Genomic DNA, 18,970 nt, shown 5'->3' on the forward strand with positions numbered 1-18,970 from the left:
GACTCCAAAATTCCTCAGCAATCAAAATGAATTGAATAAATAAGCTGTGGTATATCCATACAGTGAACTACTATTTAGCACTGAAAAAGGAATGAGCTATTAATTCACACAACATGAATGAAACATAAAAGCATTTTGCTAAGAGAAAGCTGTTCTTAAAAAGTTACATATTATATGATTCCATTTATATGAGTCACTGAATGACAAAAATATAATAAAACAATGAATATATCAGTGGTTGTCAGGGGTTAGAGGGCTTTCCTATGGCTCAGTGGTAAAGAATCTGCCTGCCAATGCAGGAGACACAGGAGACGTGGGTTTGATTCCTGGGTCAGGAAGATCTCCGGGAGGAGGAAATGGCAACCCACTCCAGTATTTTTGCCAGAATGGCAAGAGGACAGAGGAGCCTGGCAGGCCACAGTCCAAGGTTTGCAAAGAGTCAGACAAGACTGAGCAACTGAACATGAATGTATGTATGCTAGGTGATAAAAGTGCTGAAATTATGCAACTATAATGGGAAAGAGGTAGTTTTTTTTGGTATAATAGAACTGTTCTGTATCCTGATTATGGTGATGGTTGCACAAATCTATATATATGCTAAAACTCAGAGTACCATAAAAAGACAATTTTATCATATGTATGTATACTAAAACAAGCAAATTTGCCATATATTAACTAAAAAATAAAATGTGAAGAGAGAATGAAAAAGAGAGAAGGGAAGACTGTTATAAAAGAAGGAGTTCCCTGGTGGTCTAATGGTTAGGATTCCAGGCTTTCACTGCCGTGGCCCAATTTCAGTCCCTGGTTAGGGAATGGAAATCCCACAAGGCACTTAGTGTGGCCAAAAATAAATAAAATTTTAAAAGTTAAAAAAAAAAAAGAAAAAGACTAGTGCCTAGTATTTGGGACTTTCCTGGCAGGCCAGGGGTGAAGACTCTAAACTACTGCAGGGGGCACAGGTTCAATTCCTGGTCAGGGAAACAGGATCCCACATGTTGCACAGGAAACCACATTTCCCCACCCCAAAACATAAAAGAGAGAGAAAGTGAGAGATGTAGAAGACAAAACCAAAAATGCAATCTGTGGACCTTGCTTGGATCTTGATTTGAACAAAGCAACTACAAAGGGCATTCTTGATAAAACTAAGAAAAATTTACTGTTAATCTGTAACTATATTTTAAAGTTTTTAAATTATGATCATGGCCTTGTGGTTATATTAAAAAAAACTTAATCAGTTAGACACACATTCTGAAGTATATATGTGTGTGAAATAAGATTATGTCTGGGATTTACTTCAAAATTATTGGAAAAAAGTAGGGGCGATACATCGGCAAATGTTGAAGGTAGAGGGTCATTACACTACTTTCACTATTTTTTGAGTGTGCTTGAGTTTTTATGTAATTTTTCTTAAAATTTGTCATGATAATGAGATTCAAAAAAGGATATTTGAAAGGAGAACTCCTTTTCAACATTTACAATAAAGCAGAAGACAGATCGGCCTACAGTTGACTTCCACCTCAATGTCAAATCTTTCCAATGACTTCAAATAAATAAATGCTGTGTGTGCCAAAAATAATACTGACGTATGAAAAAAGCAGCCTCCTAGAAATCTTATACCATGAGCAATAAACTACTAAAATTACTAGATTAGTAAAGATTTGCTGTTAGATTTTTAAAACAGCAAATCAAAACAGCATCTTTTATATACTGTCATTTTCAATGACACCATCAAAGAAACAAAGGGCAAAAATAATTTTAGGGCAATAATTATGATTTTAAAAATCTGAGCCAAAACCCAAAATTACTCAAGCTTTTTCATTCTCATTAATTATTTACACAGTGTGGCTTTCCTGCTGTGTCGGTCCAGTCTGTTCTTTTGAGCATTATTATTATTTATCATTTCTTGAGTACTTAGCACCGCGTGAGATACAGATGCTAAATTCCTTCCCTGGGGGACAACAATCAAAGCCACACAAGCAAAATATGATTAGCTATTGAAGAAATGAAAACTAAATAAAAAGCTAAGGAACACACTCTGAGCTCCCTGTTTTGCTTTGTGCTTTAAGTTCATTATACAACACTTGCTTCTTTGGAAGGAGTGCCAATGAAGACTGAATTTGCAGATAAAAAACTAGCTTAGAAAAAAAACAGATTTCAGGGATCATTCTAGGAAATATCCTACCTTAACAATCCTTTTACCTTCTGATAAATACAGATTACAAGAACCTACTCCCGGGATGCAGCAGTGTATGCATGGGACATTTTGAACTGAACTGAACTGACTCTGCTTAAGGAATGGCTTCTCCCAGTCTGTGTTCCTGATGAGTGTCAATCACAGTACACCTTTCCCCCACTTTATAGTGACATTGTGCTGAACAATGTAGGCTAGGAGCAGCCCAAGGTTATTTTTACAGGCCCTGTAATGAAATTTCTCTGCAGTGTCCATTGGGCCAATTTGTAAAGAAAAGTAGAGATAAACGGATACAGTCTAAGTGCTGGCAGTTCTAAACCCCAGAATCAGGCACTTAAATTCCTACAGTTCTTTAGATTATCTGAACTACTCTACAATTCATTTTAGCCAGCACACTCAAGTTTTTGCTTAGGATAGTCTGAATTAGATTTCCTTGTCATTCGCACCTGAAAGAATCCTGACTCAGAATTTGCCCAAGGTCCAAGAGCTGCTAAATGGTAAGAGTCATCATTCAAACCTAGGTTTGTCCAGCTCTACATAGTAGACATTTCCTGTTAGGTTACTTTACTGTTTATCCTACAGATGCTTAATTCCTAAAATCTAGTTTCCTTTAGGATTGGGAAAGGAGCTGGGGCTGGGGTGGGGTGTTTGATCTAATTCTCTATCGTTCCCTGGCAGTTGGTGTGAGGTGAAAGTGACAAATACAGTAATACCTAATAAGAATTTATTTTCACCCATTTTGTAGAAGATTTACTGAGCAAGAACTCAAGTTGGCAATCATACAAAGTTCTACCCAAGAGCAAATCAAAGTTATGTAAGACACTACGACAGAATGGTATAAAAGTATTCTCTCTTCTCTCTGCTCTACCCAGTTGTAATGACTGCATCAAAAAACAATGTTTAATACCCACAATACCAAATAAAATATCGAGGTTTTCTAAGGTGAACAAGAATACATCTATTTATTTCCATTTAAAAACTACTTTATTCTCTCTCTCACCAAAACATGCAAAGGAAAACGAGTACTAAAATGATGCTGGCAGTTTACAAATTAATGGCCTATTTTTTGGTAATAATTAAATTAAATCAATGGGCGGTAAAAAATTTAATAGTATGATAAAAAATTACTTCTGCCTCAATTTTAAAGACCTAAGTATTCATACTCTTTTAGAATTTTAGAGATAAATGAAACATTAAGGCTTCTAGAATCAGAGAATCTTTGCTATTTAGCTATGCAAAAAATTAACAGTTTAAACCTTATATTGGAAAACTTTATGATCTTTGGATTCAAAGATTTCTCCCCCCACTGTGTTAATCTTATATTTGCATTTGATTTCTTTCTCTCTAGAGAGAACAGATGAAAACTTGTTTAATGTTCTCTCCCTTTCCAGGTTGTATTTTATCTTGAGTAGATTTAAAACCAGATTAGCTGTAATAGGATTCCGGGATGTGGGCAGATGTCTACTGGTCATGGATGATCTGTCTTGCAATCAGCTCCTTCATTATTTCATTGGTACCACCATATATTGCCTGGACACGGGCATCTACATAAGCTCTGGATAAATAAGAAGATGATTAAAGGAATAAATAAAGGATATTAGAAATCATAAATTTTTCTCACCAGGTAACTATTAATTACTTTACAGTGTTCATTTAAGGAAATTCAAACAATAAAAGTTCTTCATAAATTACTTTTTTTCAGTATAGCATTCACCCTAGATTGGTATGATTATAAAATTCTATTCAGATATTGGTCATTTGCATAGATTTCTTTTAGTTTGCTTGAAGAGAGTACAAATTCAAAATAACATTTCTAAGTATGTTTCTTTTAATTTTGTAAAATTCAGCACATATAATAAGATCCTAAAAAGTGCTATTTTAAATTTAGAAATGAATGCAATGTCTTAATAGCTTGTTACCTTTCATGTTTCCCCCCAAAAGTTGAAATCTACTGGTTTTATAAAAAAAAGAGAAAAGTACATATTTTCTAATGTCCTTTAGATTGCCACCAACACTGCTGCCATCAGCAGTATAAACTGATGCTTCAGAAAATTATTACTTCACAAAGTTAACAAATAACTTACTTTTTGGAAATGATTAATAATCACCTCAGTAATGTGTGAGTTTAGCACACTGCCATAAAAAAAGAGTTTACTTTTGGTAGTGATGACAGCAAACATAACACTATATAGTTGTTTTTATCTTATCTCATTTTATCCTCTCAGCTCTGGAATTAGGGAGGGTAAATATTATTAATTTTGCAGGTAAAGGAACTGAGGTGCTGAAAAGTTAATACATATACTAATTAATGGTTGCTCTTTAATGGTCACATAATAGATCATCGGCAACCTGGAATGAAAAGGTAGGTATCTTGCCACTTTGGCAAATATCTTTTTAATTATATCAAATTTTTTATTGGTCCAGAAATGTAAGATTAGTTATTGAGCTTTGCAGTTTTCTAGTAGGCAAATTCAAAGGCAGTTTTTCCTAAGCCTTAAAATGTTTTTTTTTTAATTTAATTTGAGACAAATTAAATGTGCTGGCTCTCTAGGAACATGATCAATTCTGAACTTTTCCTTATCCAAGTTCATCATGATACCTTGCCATGGTACCTTACTTGAGCACTCAGTATTTATTGATTTGATTTACTGTATTACAAAGGAATTTTAGAGTCTCAATACCTACTTTCTGATGAAACTTGAAATCCTGAGACATTTATGTTTTCAAATATATTTTTTCTTTTGGACAGATTCCATTGTTGCCCACAAAATCCAGAACTTTCATTTAGAGAACCTATCTGGCATTTCAGCCCACTTCAGCAATTTCAATGCTTTTGGACCTTTTTGGACCGAGTTGGGCACATTTTTTTCACATTAAAGAAGTTCCAATGGAGTCGGTAATTGACAGAGACCAGTAGGCCTTTTATAAGTTACTAATTAAATTCAGTCATCAACTAAAATTCACAGAATGGCAGCAGAAGGAATGCTTAACCACACAGGGATGAAGCTCTTTATCTCACACTGTTCTTCCCAGCAAACAGGTCTTGAAATGGCAAAACTTAAGCATCTGCTCTCATAGCCCCAAGCCGAATGAGTAAGACTGAAGTAAAACTCACATTTAAAACCACTTAGTTTTATACAAACAGGAAAAAAATAAATAAAACAAAAAGCATCGCCTTGATCTGTGAAACCAAGACTCAGCAACACACACAGGCATAAGTTCAGTTCAGTTGCTCAGTCATGTCTGACTCTTCGCAATCTATGGACCACAGCATGCCAGGCCTCCCTGTCCATCACCAACTCCTAGTGTTTACAAACACACAGATAATACAGTTTAACCTTAAGGTATAAAAAACACAACTAGAATGATTTTTTTTCTATCATATCAAAATCTGTATACTTCACCCATATACTGCCTAATGTATCTAATTAGTTTTTGTGATATTATCCACTACTCTCTCTCATCATCTTATGAAAAGTTCTTTCCCTTTGTCTTTGGAGAGAAAAAAGCAGTCTAGTTTAAAAGTTCATACAGTCTTCAAACTAATAACTTGGCCAAAAAGGGGATTGTTACGCCTGAAAGGAAGTATGTCTCTCAAATTGAAACCAGAAATTTCAAATAAGCCATCAAGTTACCATTTTTGCTTGCTACTGATCTAATGGAATTGCCTCTGAGAAAACAGACCAAGACTTAGGCTATACTCTAATCCTGGACCATGCAGATGGCTGACTCTTCTTCACCTAAATGCCTTTCTTAGGAACAGAACTAAACTAGACAAACACTGAACCACGACATTGTCTACATTCCCAGAAGCAGTTATAATAGCACAGTTATGCAGAAAAATATAAACACCCATTATTATTTTACTTTCTTAAGCACTGCGAATATTATAAATAAGATGAGTTAATATTGTGACTAAAATATAAAAACACCCAGGAAAAATTCCAGCAGTGCTTTAATTTGTGCTAGCATAACTCAGTTTACTACTGACTTCATGACTATTCGAAGATTAAAATAATAAATAAACCTGCTTTTGTTTAAGGCCTGTTTGAAGTAGTTCTGAAAGGATATACCAAAATCCAAGTCCAAGGATTGATAAAGAAAAGGAAATAAGTTAGTTACTTCATGCCCACATTCTAAAGGCAGGAAAAAACTCTACTTGCTGAGTTTTTCTAGAAAGTTATAAATTATATATACCCTGTGATTAAAGCTTTCTGAGCTACCCAGTGGCTACAGAAAATTAGTAGATTACATCTATGCTGAAGCTTCTGTTCTTAATATAACTTGAATACAATGTTTATTTTCCTTATCAAGGACTATAAGCAAATAAAATGTCTTCAGTTATGCTTGCCAAAATGATAAATTTGAAAATAAGTTTGAATACTAGTTTAATACTGTTTCCCTTTTAGATATTCTGTATTTAGATTAATATTATAAGAAGTTTTTAGAAGCTCATAGCATTCTCATTCTCAGATTCAAAACTAAATTGGACTTCTCTCTATATAGCAAAAACTTCCTTGGGAAAATCATATAAGCTAAAAATATTGCCAAATAAGAGGAAAAATATATTTTCTATAATGATAAGGAGAAATGCCATGGAGGGATTATTAAGGCAAAGACTACAGGAAGAGGGAAAGAAGAAACTATGGAGATGGAGGAAGAAACACAGAAGAGGATGCTGCCTATCAACAAACTGGAACTGCTTCAAAATAGTAACAAGAATATTCATGTGTAATGCAATAAAAAGGCTGTATGTATTTTAATTTGAAGGAAATACAAATTCTATTTAGAAAAAAATAACACTTTAGATTGGTTTTGTTTTCAGAGCTAAATAAACAATAACAAATTTAAGATTTTTTTTATTGACTTCATATGTAGGTTAATTTTTCTGTAATGCATATTTTATTTTTTAAAAAGTGATATTTTCTAAGACATACAAATGATCAAAAAGTAATATGAAAAAATGCTGTATCACTAATCACCAGGGAATATGTAAATCAACCACAGTGAAAAGGCCAAAAGACAAATGTTGTCGAGGAGATGAAGAAATTGCAATACTGGCACACTGCTGTTAGAGAGAATGCAAAGTGGCGCACAGCAGCTGCTATGAAAACCAGTATGGAAGTTCTTCAAAAATTTAAATAAAACTACCTTATGATCCAGAAATCCCACTTTTATACAAAAGAGTTGAAATCAAGACCTCCAAGTGATGCTAGCACTCACTTGTTCAATGCAGTATTACTCACAATAGCCAAGATGTGGAAACAACCTGTATGTCCATGGACAGATGAATGGATAAAGAAACTGTAGCATAACATACAATGGAATACTATTCAATCGTAAGCAGAAGGAAATGCTGCAATATGTCACCACCTGGATGAGCCTTGAGGACATTCTGCTAAACGAAATAAGCCAGTCACAGAAAGACAAATACAACATGACCCCACCTATATGAGGTATCTAAGGTAGTCAAATTCACAGGCTCAAAAAGGAATGGTGGCTTCCAGGCGCTAAGGAGAGGGAGAAATGGGAGGTTACTAACCAATGGGCATAAAGTTTCAGTCAAGCAAGATGAATACGTTCCAGAGATGTGCTGTATAGCACGGTGCCTAGAGTTAACAACACTGTGTGGTACACTTAAAACTCTGTGAAGAGGGTGGGTCTCATGTTAAGTGCTCTTACAACAGTAAAATAAAATAAAACAAAATAATTAATGGTCAATGCAAATTAAGGGCTTCCCTGGTAACTCAGACAGTGAAGAATAAGCCTGAAACGCAGAAGACCTGGGTTCAATCCCTCGGGTCAGAAAGATCCCCTGGAGAAGGGAATAGCTACCCACTCCAGTATTCTTGCCTAGAGTATCCCATTGACAGAAGAGCCTGGCAGGCTATATAGTCCATGGGGTCGCAAAGAGTTGAACACAACTAAACGACTAAGCACATAACTTAAGAGAGGATAAGTCATCTTCAGTCTTTGTTCATTTGAGTATGAGTTGCTTCAAACTGGAGGAAATGATCTGGAAATGCATTGAAATGTAAAATATGCATACTTTTGAACTAGCAGTACTACTTTTGGGATTTTGTCCTGCTATGATAAAAAACACATGTATCTAAGATAAATGTATGAAAGTATTTATTGAAGCATTGTTTGTCACAGTAAAAAAATAGAAAAAAAAAATCTGAATAACTAAACAAAACAATTATAGTAAAATACTATTCGACTATAAAAGTGATACTAACCCTTCTGAATAATGATTCAAATAAAGCTTTAGTATATTATATATTTACTTATATTTAATATCTTGTATACTAAAGTATATATTCACTTTTTAAAAAAATGATTAAATCCTAGTGGTAAGCGGATAACATGAAGTTGTTTCTATCTACCTGAACACACTCCATAGGCAGTTGAAAAATGCAAAGATTTTGCACCTCCTTTCCCTCTATACTCTGTACAAAGGACAGGTAAAGAAGTTTTCCTTTTTCTTCGCACCACCCAGAAAAGCATAACACAACAGGCCTACTCACTTTGCAATGGGATACTCCCACATGTATCCCCAACCTCCATGCAGCTGCAAACAGTCATAAGCTACTCTGTTTTGCAAGTCAGATGCCCTAGATGTCCAAAATAAAAAGCAGAAAAGGAACATTTGAAATGAATTTTCATGAGATGCTTTACAATCAGAAAACAAATGACTGTTTAAATGCATACATTTATCAAAAAATTAAAAATAGGCATATCAGTCAACCAGAGAAGATTGATATAAATTATATGTGAAATAAATCTCAAGAGTATTTTCACATAATGAATACTTTCTTCATCAACTATATTTCTGGCTGGGTTTCTGTTAAGTCTAGCAACAAAATGTAGAAAATTTAGACTATTAATTAGGTGTTGGCTACTTTAAGCCTAAAAAGAATATTGTAAAAACTTGAATCTGGTCTGATTTATTCAGATTCTCTGCGTGATATGTTAGCAGAAAAATTATAGTCATCTATTTTCTTTTGCCTTGTGTAATATGTGTTTGTTTTCTTCAAATATGTCACTTCCTATGCAAAGGCTGCAATTCTGAATTTTTAGCTGTAAAAAATATGTTTTAGGGTTTTCATAAATAAACTGAAAGTCAAAGTGAAAACCTAAGAGGACAGACCTCTATTAAAGCACATACTATCATCTAGGACACTTGTGAAAGATTATTGGGGAATTATTATTCCTGAAGTATATGTATATTAATGAGGTGCTTGAAAAATATATTCTTCTCTGATCTAATCACAACAATTTTAACTACTGTTAAAATCCATAAAATAACTGGTTAGTTCAAAATCTTTTCAATTTACTTTCAACAGTGGGAAATATAAAACAAAGGTAAGCATAGACCCATTTTTCTATAAAAAATAATTTTTAACTCAAGCCATAGGACAGGTCAAGCAGTTCCTGAGAAATACAGTAACAGTATAATGATTAACAGGCAAGATTCAGGGGGCAGTGACATTTGGAATTCTACACATTTTTGTCTGTGACAAGTATTTTAGTGAAATATTTACTGGGTTATAAGTAGTTGCTTCCTCTTCTCCAATATGAAATACCAGTATGTCTATAAACCTGGTGTTCTCAAAGAACAATAAGGCCACCAGCTATCCAAATGTCTTTTTCCAAAAATATCTAAAAAATTTTACACTATTTTCCACTAGTTAAAAAACTTGCTATAAATGTAAATGTAAAGTATCTCCCCCCCCAAAATGCTAATTCCTAGTAATTCCACATGACTTTTCAACCTGGCAAGTTTATTATTTTGGAGTCATTACACAAACCACTATTCTGCGTATTTCCTCATTCTACTTCTCACTGAAGTGAACACAAGTTAATGAATAACAACAGGAATTTTTTCCAGGTTATTTTTGGGCTAATGAGATGTGAGAATGTTTGTTTTTAAAAGAGGAAACAAAACCCACTTTCAGAATCTGATTTAAACTATGTTCTTGCATCTTAAAATACACAAAAGGCCTATGGGGGGGTCTTTTTTCAATTAACTCATCTTTAATAACATTGCTAATCATGTTTAATGAAAATGAAAAATTTTTTTGTTAGTTTTGGTTTGTGGTTTTGGCCATACCATGAGGTATGCAGGATCTTAGTTCTCCAACCAGGGATCAAACCTGAGACCTCTGCAGTGGAAACCCAGAGTCTTAGCCACTGGATGGCCAGGGAAGTCCCTGAAAGCTGTCTTACAGAACATTTTTTTTTCCTTTTGCTTAATAGAGCATGTACAACTTTTGATTGGACAGTCAAAACTTCAGAAATTTTTTCTGAGGTCTAGAAAACCTCTTAAACAGAAAAATCTTGCCCAATCTACTCTTTTCACAGATATCAAAATGTTGGCCCAGAAATAATTAAATTTAATTGCAGTTATGTGATGACAGAATTGAAGCTCTATCTCAGGACTCAAAGTATTGCTGTTCTTTTGTTATCTTACTCTACTGCCACTCTTCAGCTAATTTGAGACTGAACTACTACTTGAAATAACGAATTAGTCATCATATTTAATATTTACTTTTCGAGGGTAAGCTAAAAGTTAAAAAGTAACTTGGGTAAATTTTAGCACATTATAAATAGGTTTAATGGGAACATTCAGCATTTTTTTAAAAATTGGTCCTTACTGCTAGTTTTCATTTACTCAGCATTCTTCCTTTAAGACGTTCAAGGCTGAGTTTCACTTTGGAAGAGTTCCATAACAGTCTGTGCAAACACCACATTTTAATTACCGTAGCATGCATACCAGTATTTCGCCATGGCAGCAGTGGCAACGTCCAGACGTTTCACTCTGTGCAGCTGGAGACAGCTGTCCACAAAAGCTCTGGTTACACATATGGATGTTTTTAATTCTGCTAGCTTATGCTGCACCGTCTTGAGTTTAAAGGAAATGAAAGGAAAAGATGAGTGAAGGAGAAGAGCATATTTTGAGTTTTGAGTCACTTAGCATATCAAAAATTATATAATAAAAGATCTTTAGTGCAAAACAGACGTGGAATTACTGGGTTTTTTTCCCTTCAAAAAAGATGCATGTTAACTACATAGCTAATATTATATTTCATTGCTAAGAAAACTTGTACCAAAAGACAAGATGCAAACAAAGGTCAATAAATAGAAAATAACATCTCATATTTTAGGTTAAAAAATTTAGACTATTTAGGGAACTTTTGAAAGAACAGCATGACTAATGGGTGAGCACCACTGTGTGGTATAGCCCTTTAGGTACAGCTGTTGAAAATATCTGTTCTCCTCCGGAATCTAAATCCATGAAGAACTATTAATGAAATTAAGTGTGCACATTTCCTGCTTCTCTGTTTTGGAATAAAGAAACAAGCTAGAAGGACAATATCAAAATATTATTAGACATTAAGGGCTTCCCTGGTGGCTAAGTGGTAAAGAATCCACCTGCCAATGCAGGAGACACAGGTTCGGTCCCTGACCCAGTGAGATCCCACATGCCTTGGGACAACTAAGCCCATGTATCACAGCCCCTGCTTACTACAACTAGAGAAAAGCCCATGCGGCAACACAGACACAGCACAGCCAAAAAATTTTAACAAATAAATAAATAAAATTTAAAAACTGTATATTTAAAAAATATATTTATACTTGTTGTTCAGTCACTCAGTTGTATCCGACTCTGTGAAACCCCATGGACTGCAACACGCCAGGCTTCCCTGTCCTTCACTGCTCCTGGAGTTTGCTCAAACTCATGTCCATCGAGTTGATGATGCTATCCAACCATCTCATCCTCTGCCGCGACCTTCTCCTGCCTTCAATCTTTCCCAGCATCGGGGTCTTTTCCAATGAGTCAGTTCTTCGCATCAGGTGGCCAAAGTACTGGAGCTTCAGCATCATTCCTTCCAGTGAATATTCAGGGTTGATTTCCTTTAGGATTGACTGGTTTGATCTCCTTGCTGTCCAAGGGACTCTCAAGAATCTTTTTCAGCACCATAGTTCAAAAGCATCAATTCTTCAGCACTCACTGTCTTTATGGTTCAACTCTCACATCTGTACATGACCATAGGTTGGTTTTTAAAGAATTATTTATTTATTTATTTTTAGCTGTGTCGTGTCTTAGTTGCGGCATGCAGGATCTTCACTGTGGTGCACGGGCTCTGTAGTTGCAGCACACCAACATGTGGGATCTTAGTTCCCCAACCAGGGATCGAACCTGCATTCCCTGCATTGGAAGGTGGCATCCAGCCTGGCTTTTCATATGATGTACTCTGCATATAAGTTAAATAAGCAGGTGACAATATATGGCCTCGATGTACTCCTTTCCCAATTTAGAACCAGTCCGTTGTTCCATGTCCAGTTCTAACTGTTGCTTCTTGATCTGCATATAGGCTTCTCAGGAGGCAGGTAAGGTGGTCTGGTATTCCCATCTCTTGAAGAATTTTCCACAGTTTGTTGTGATCTACACAGTCAAAGGCTTTACTGTAGTCATTGAAACAGAAGTAGATATTTTTCTGGAATTCCCTTGTTTTTTCTATGATCCAATGGATGCTGGCAAATTGATCTCTAATTCCTCTGTTTTTTCTAAATCCAGCTTGTACATCTGTTAGTTATTGGCTCATGTACTGCTGAAGTCTAGTTTGAAGGATTTTAAGCATTACTTGCTAGCATGTGTGTGCATGCGTGCTAAGTTGATTCAGTTGTGTTCGACTCTGTATGACCCTATGAACTGTGTAGCCCACCAAGCTCCTCTGTCCATGGATTCTCCAGGCAATAATACTGGAGTGGATTGCCATGCCTTTGTCCAGGGGATCATCACAACCCAGGGCTCAAACCCGCATGTCCTGAATTACAGGCAGAATCTTTACCACTGAGCCACCACAGAAGCCCTGCTAGCATGTAAAATGAGTGTTTTACATGCTACTGCATACATGCAGTAGTTTGAACATTCTTTGGCAATGCCCTTCTTTGGGATTGGAATGAAAACTGAACTTTTCCAGTCCTGTGGCCACTGCTGACTTTTGCAAATTTGCTAGCATACTGAGTGCAGCACTTTAACATCAACTTTTAGGTTTTGAAATAGCTCAGCTGGAATTCTATCACTTCCACTAGCTTTGTTCATAGCAATGTTTCCTAAGTCCCACTTGACTTCACACTCCAGGATGCCTGCCTCTAGGTAGGTGACCACACCATCATGGTTATCCGGGTCATTAAGACCGCGTTTGTACAGGTCTTCTGTATCTTCTTGCCACCTCTTCTTAATCTCTTCTGCTTCTGTTAGGTCCTTACCGTTTCCATCCTTTATTGTGCCCATCTTTGTGTGAAATATTTTCTTTGTATCTCTAACTTTCTTGAAGAGATCTCTAGTCTTTCCAATTCTATTGTTTTCCTTTATTTCTTTGTATTGTTCACTTAAGAAGGCTTTCTTATCTCTCCTTGCTATTTTTTGGAACTCTGCATTCAGTTGGGTATACCTTTCCCTTTCTCCTTTGCCTTTAGCTTCTCTTCTTTTCTCAGCTATTTGTAAGGCTTCCTCAGACAACCATTTTATCTTGTTGCATTTCTTTTTCTTTGGGATGGTTTTGGTCACCGCCTCCTGTACAATGTTACAAACCTCTATCCATACTGTAAAATATTTAATCTATATCTGAAGAATGCAATAGGAGAATAATAGAATCAGAACACTCAAGACATCCAAGTCCAGTACCTCCCCAACCTCTGCCACCTTCCCCCACTCTCCCTCTTACCTCTCTCAGTAGCTCGCACGATCCTTAACTTGAACTGCATGGTCTAGAACTGTCAATGTTAACATACCTATTTACCTCTTCCTGCTGGCCATAGACAACTAACAGTATTCTGATCACTCTAATATTCTAATCATTCTATCTTGACCAACGTCAACTATTCTTGATGGCTCTAACTTCAATCCAGTTTTCTTACATTCCTGATTTTATTGTTCTGTGGAAATTCAAACAGAAACAGAGTTTTGATCATTCTGCTTGCAACCTGAGTGAGATCTTCACTGCAGCTGATAAAAGGCATGGAAGACAGTGACAATGGCACTAACTTGATGGCACAGTGAAACTCAAACTAGAAATTATAAATGCACTCCTCCTTCACAACCAGTGAACCAGTGAAGTTGCTCAGTCATGTCTGACTGTTTGTGATCCCACGGACTGTAGCCTACCAGGCTGCTCCCTCCATGGAATTTTCCAGGCAAGAGTACTGGAGTGGGTTGCCATTTTCTTCTCCAGGAGATCTTCCCGATCCAAGGACTGAACCCAGGTCTCCTGCATTCCAGGCAGATGCTTTACTGTCTGAGCCACCAGGGAAGCCCCCTACCTGCACAATGTCTAGTTCAAAACCATGACAGCCTTCTCCCAGGAAGGCTTTAGGGAGCAGAGGATGCTGACTCTTCTTTACTGCCATTACAACAATCTCAAACCGTAACACCTAACCCTTCAAAGCATCATTGTGGTGGAGACCGCTTGAGTATTTTCCATTTTTGGAAAAGACTAACCATTTGAGTACTTTCCATTTTTGGAAAAGACTAGAAAAGGAGTATAATAAAACTCAGGACCAGGCAAAACTCACAGTATGTCAGCTAACATTGTTCTTAGGAACAGATTCCTCATACATGTCTCAACATAACTACTGTGCTGCTGAAGAACCCAATTGACCGCTTTTCCCTTGGGTTTACTCCATCCCTGTCTAGTAACACAAAATGAGACCTGACTTCTAATGATTCTCAAACCAAGCAGTGGGAAGGTTGGTATCACACCTTTCCACCTCTTGTACTGCTATTGTTGTTCAGTTGCATCTGATTCTTTGCAACCCTATGAACTGCAGCAAAACAGGCTCCCCTGTCCTTCACGATTGCCCAGAGTTTGCTCAAACTCATGTCTATTGAGTCAATGATGTCATCCAGCCATCTCATCCTCTGTTGTCCTCTTCTCTTCCTGCCCTCAGTCTTTCCCAGCATCAGGGTCTTTTCCAATGAGCTGGCTCTTCGTATCAGGTGGCCAAATTACTGGAGCTTCAGCTTCAGCATTAGTCCTTCCAGTGAATATTCAGGGTTGATTTCCTTTAGAATTGAACTGCTTTGATCTCCTTGCTGTCCAAGGGACTCTCAAGAGTCTTCTTAAGCACCACAGTTTGAAAGCATTAATTCTTCAGTGCTCAGCCTTCTTTATGGTCCAACTGCCACATCCGTACATAACCATAGCTTTGACTACATGGACTGCATGGACTACAGGGACTACATGGAACTGTCACATCCGAAAAACCATAGCTTTGACTACATGGACCTTTGTTGGCCTCTAATTCAAAACGTGACAGGTTACACCAAAACTTTCTTCCTTTCTCAGACTTTCCCTTACTTTTTCAATCTCCCTTTCTATTCATTTATATTTAACCAAGCCAAATGTCTACTTTTTAGTCAGCACAAAGTTTCCCACTCCCACCCCACACATCCAAATTTACTCACAGAAAAATCTAAAAGTGGAATGGGAAACAAAATAGTGGAGCAATACCCTCTTACACATTGAAAACAGATGAGTGTATATTCCATGAAAATCCCTGAAATGGAATTTTTAGCTTAGTCTTGGTGTAGATCAATGACACTACCTATGACACTTCATTTAGAAAATAAGGAAGAATCTGACAGGTCTCAACATACTTTTGCACACCCTCTCCACCGCATGTGATGGTGCATTTAAGAATTTTTTAAAAATGGTTGTTTATTTATTTATTTATTTGTGGCTGTGCTGGATCTTTGTTGCTGCATGGGCTTTTCTCTAGTTGCAGAGCATGGGATTCTTGTTGCAGTGGCTTCTCTTGTTGCAGAGCATGGGCTATTGGCAAAGAGGCTTCTTAGTTGTGGCACATGGACTCAATAGTTGCAGCTTGCAGGTTCTAGAGCACTAGCAGTAGTTATGGTGCAAGGGCTTAGACGCTTCGAGGCATGTAGGATGTTCCCAGATCAGGGATTGAACCTGTGTCTCCTGCACTGGCAGGAGGATTTTTTTACCACTGAGCCACCAGGGAAGCCCAGATTTAAGAATTTATGCACTGCTTACAACAGAATCAAGATCTCCAAGCTCAATTATCTCATAAGAGAGCTGCTTCAATGGAAATGCCAAGAGCTTCTAGAAGCTAAAGTTAAATTTCAGACCAGGATGAGCTCATTTAGAAAATTCTTGCTTCAGTGCATTCAGGTCCACAGGTTTGAAGGAATTAATGCCTGCAAGAGCACATAATTTACTCTTGAGGGATAAAGAGTAAATATTTACATATTCTTGGCATTGAGCTGAGTGTTACCAAACAGACTTGTTCTTTGCTCTTCACTGCAGACAATGCATCATGCTTTCAGAAATTGTGGTAGCTAATAATTGTACCACGTGTTATTAGCAAGGTACCTTTGGTGAATGATCAACATGCTCACAGCAGTATTTTTTAACATTCATTACTAGTCACTCATAGATATTACTGCAGCTAGCATTTCCCCCTAAAGTTGCAAAGTGGATCAGATAGCATCTTTCTGAGTTCTGAATAAGACAATTCTTAAAAACACAGAATTATGGAATTGGAAGACACCCTGGAGAAGTAACTGAGCCCAGTATTTCATTTAAACAGCGAGACTCAAGAATAAACTATAACAATTTAGGTTTACTACCTGATTTTACAGTTAATTAACCCCATACGTTGGCTTCCCAGGTGGCACTAGTGGTGGCACTCCTGCCAGTGCAGGAGACTTAAGAGACGTGAGTTTGATTCCTGGGTCGGGAAGATCCCCTGGAGGAAGTCATGGCAACCCACTCCAGTATTCTTGCCTGGAGAATCCCATGGACAGAGGAGACTGGCAGGCTATAGTCCACAGGGGCGCGAAGAGTCAGACATGACTTAAGTGACTTGGCACGCATGCACACAATCCCACACTCAAGGTCTAAGAACTAAATAGTCCCTTTTTGGAGAAATGTAAGGAAGAAGTGTTATTTTTTAACCTCTCCTATTTTTTTCCCTAATACTTTGTCCTCTTAGAAGAGCATATACCACACAGGAAATAACTAAAGCTTATGTTAGAAAAGAACACTGAATTTTCACTTCACTGTCCATGGGTGAAAGAGGTGGGGAAAGAAAAAGAGTCTATCTACTTTGGATTTCTGGATAATAAAACTAGTAAATGGGTTTCACTAGAGGCAGTAAAACTAGCTCTGGAACCTAAACCTAGAGTGTAGGTTCCAGAGCTAGAATACTTACGAAATCTTGAGCATATAACTAAACCTCTCCATGCTTCAATATCCCTTTCTGTAAAATAAAGATAAATGTAATATTTATTATACACAGTTGCTAAGAAAAAAGGAGAGACAATCATTTAGCACAGTGCCTGGCATACAGTGAACATCAATCAATGACATACATTATCATCATTTAATATCTGAATTTTACTATTGTATTGTCCATTCCATGGAAAATCATAAGACTGGACAGCAACTTTGTAGAGTATGGATGAGACAAAATGAAAATCTTGTAACTACTGCAACTTAAGTATGGTAGATCTCCAGTCTAAAAAGAAAATAAATCTTGTAAAATGTGTCCAAATGATCAGAAAGGCCCAAAATGTTCAAAATTCTAGGATAACAGGTATCAGGAAACTGAATCATTATATGGTCATAAAAATGACATTTGGCCACATATAACATTTAAAAGTCTACTATTTCAATTTAATATTGGAACCATAATGGTAAAGAAGCTGCCTGACAATGTAGAAAACAAGAGACATTGGTTCGATCCCTGGGCAGGGACGATCCCCTGGAGAAGGGCATGGCAACCCACTCCTGTATTCTTGCCTGGAGAATCCTATGGACAGAGGAGCCTGGTGGGCTACAGTCCATGGAGTTGCAAACAGACACGACTGAAGTGACTTAGCACGCACGCATAAGCACATATTATTCATTCTTCTCTCAATACATATCTAGATTGAGTATCAAAATATTATTCAAAGGTACTTATTTATATAAAACAAGAAGATCAGAAGAAATATCTCAGACATCTCAGAACCACACATCTACTTGGAAAACAACACTGCTCTTACCAATGTTGTAGATACCTGCAGAAGCAGAACGCTACCGCCACCTAGTGAAATTCTAGTAAACTACCTTTGAAAGGAGGCAGCAATAAAATGGCACTTGCTTTGAAAAGGACTGTTATCTTTTTGCTATCAAAATACATACATATATATCTACACATATGCACATATATGTTATCAAATAAGTAAATATTTTGGAAGAATCTTTTTCTCCCATTGGAAAATAAACCAATTTTCTATATTTTTCATGGTTAAATGTCAAATAATATTTAACGTTCTGAAGTCTACAGGCAATCTGGGTAATACTACTGTCATTTTTGTTGTAATTTAATATGAAATTCATAAACACAGTACGTGTAGATTTCCAATGGGATGGAAAATATGTCTATTTGATTCACTTTTTATAGTACTCAGAATAGGGCTAAAGGCAAGAGTATTTTTTTAATTATTTTTTAATTGAAGGATAATTGCTTTACAGAATTTTGTTGTTTTCTGTCAAACCTCAACATGAATCAACCATAGATATACATATATAAACAATCTTGATGTGAAAGTGGTAGTGGCTGGCTTTGAGAAGTAAATGATACTAATTCCACTTCAGATACATCTGGTAAAGTCAAAGAGTGATAACAAGTAGTATCACTCTCTTTGTGTTGCTAGGAGCTTATAGTATTTCCAGAGTCACGTCTATCAAATTACATATG

At 36.5% G+C, this 18,970-nt stretch overlaps 1 protein-coding gene across 1 annotated transcript in view; it reads right to left on the bottom strand.

Annotated features, from left to right (window-relative positions):
• Positions 1-3,124: 3,124 nt before the first annotated feature.
• ACADL (acyl-CoA dehydrogenase long chain) overlaps positions 3,125-18,970 on the bottom strand; it is a 46,780-nt gene continuing 30,934 nt past the window's right edge. The window contains exons 9-11 of the mRNA XM_081582715.1: positions 10,968-11,095; positions 8,719-8,805; positions 3,125-3,746 (exon numbers count right to left, since the gene is read on the bottom strand). Coding sequence (XP_081438841.1) covers positions 3,653-3,746; positions 8,719-8,805; positions 10,968-11,095 — 309 coding nt within the window. The 3' untranslated portion in view covers positions 3,125-3,652. The remainder of the gene's footprint in view (positions 3,747-8,718; positions 8,806-10,967; positions 11,096-18,970) is intronic.

The sequence above is a fragment of the Giraffa tippelskirchi genome, chromosome 3, assembly GCF_054371585.1.
Source record: "Giraffa tippelskirchi isolate mGirTip1 chromosome 3, T2T-mGirTip1v1.2.pri, whole genome shotgun sequence".
Lineage (NCBI taxonomy): Eukaryota > Metazoa > Chordata > Mammalia > Artiodactyla > Giraffidae > Giraffa > Giraffa tippelskirchi.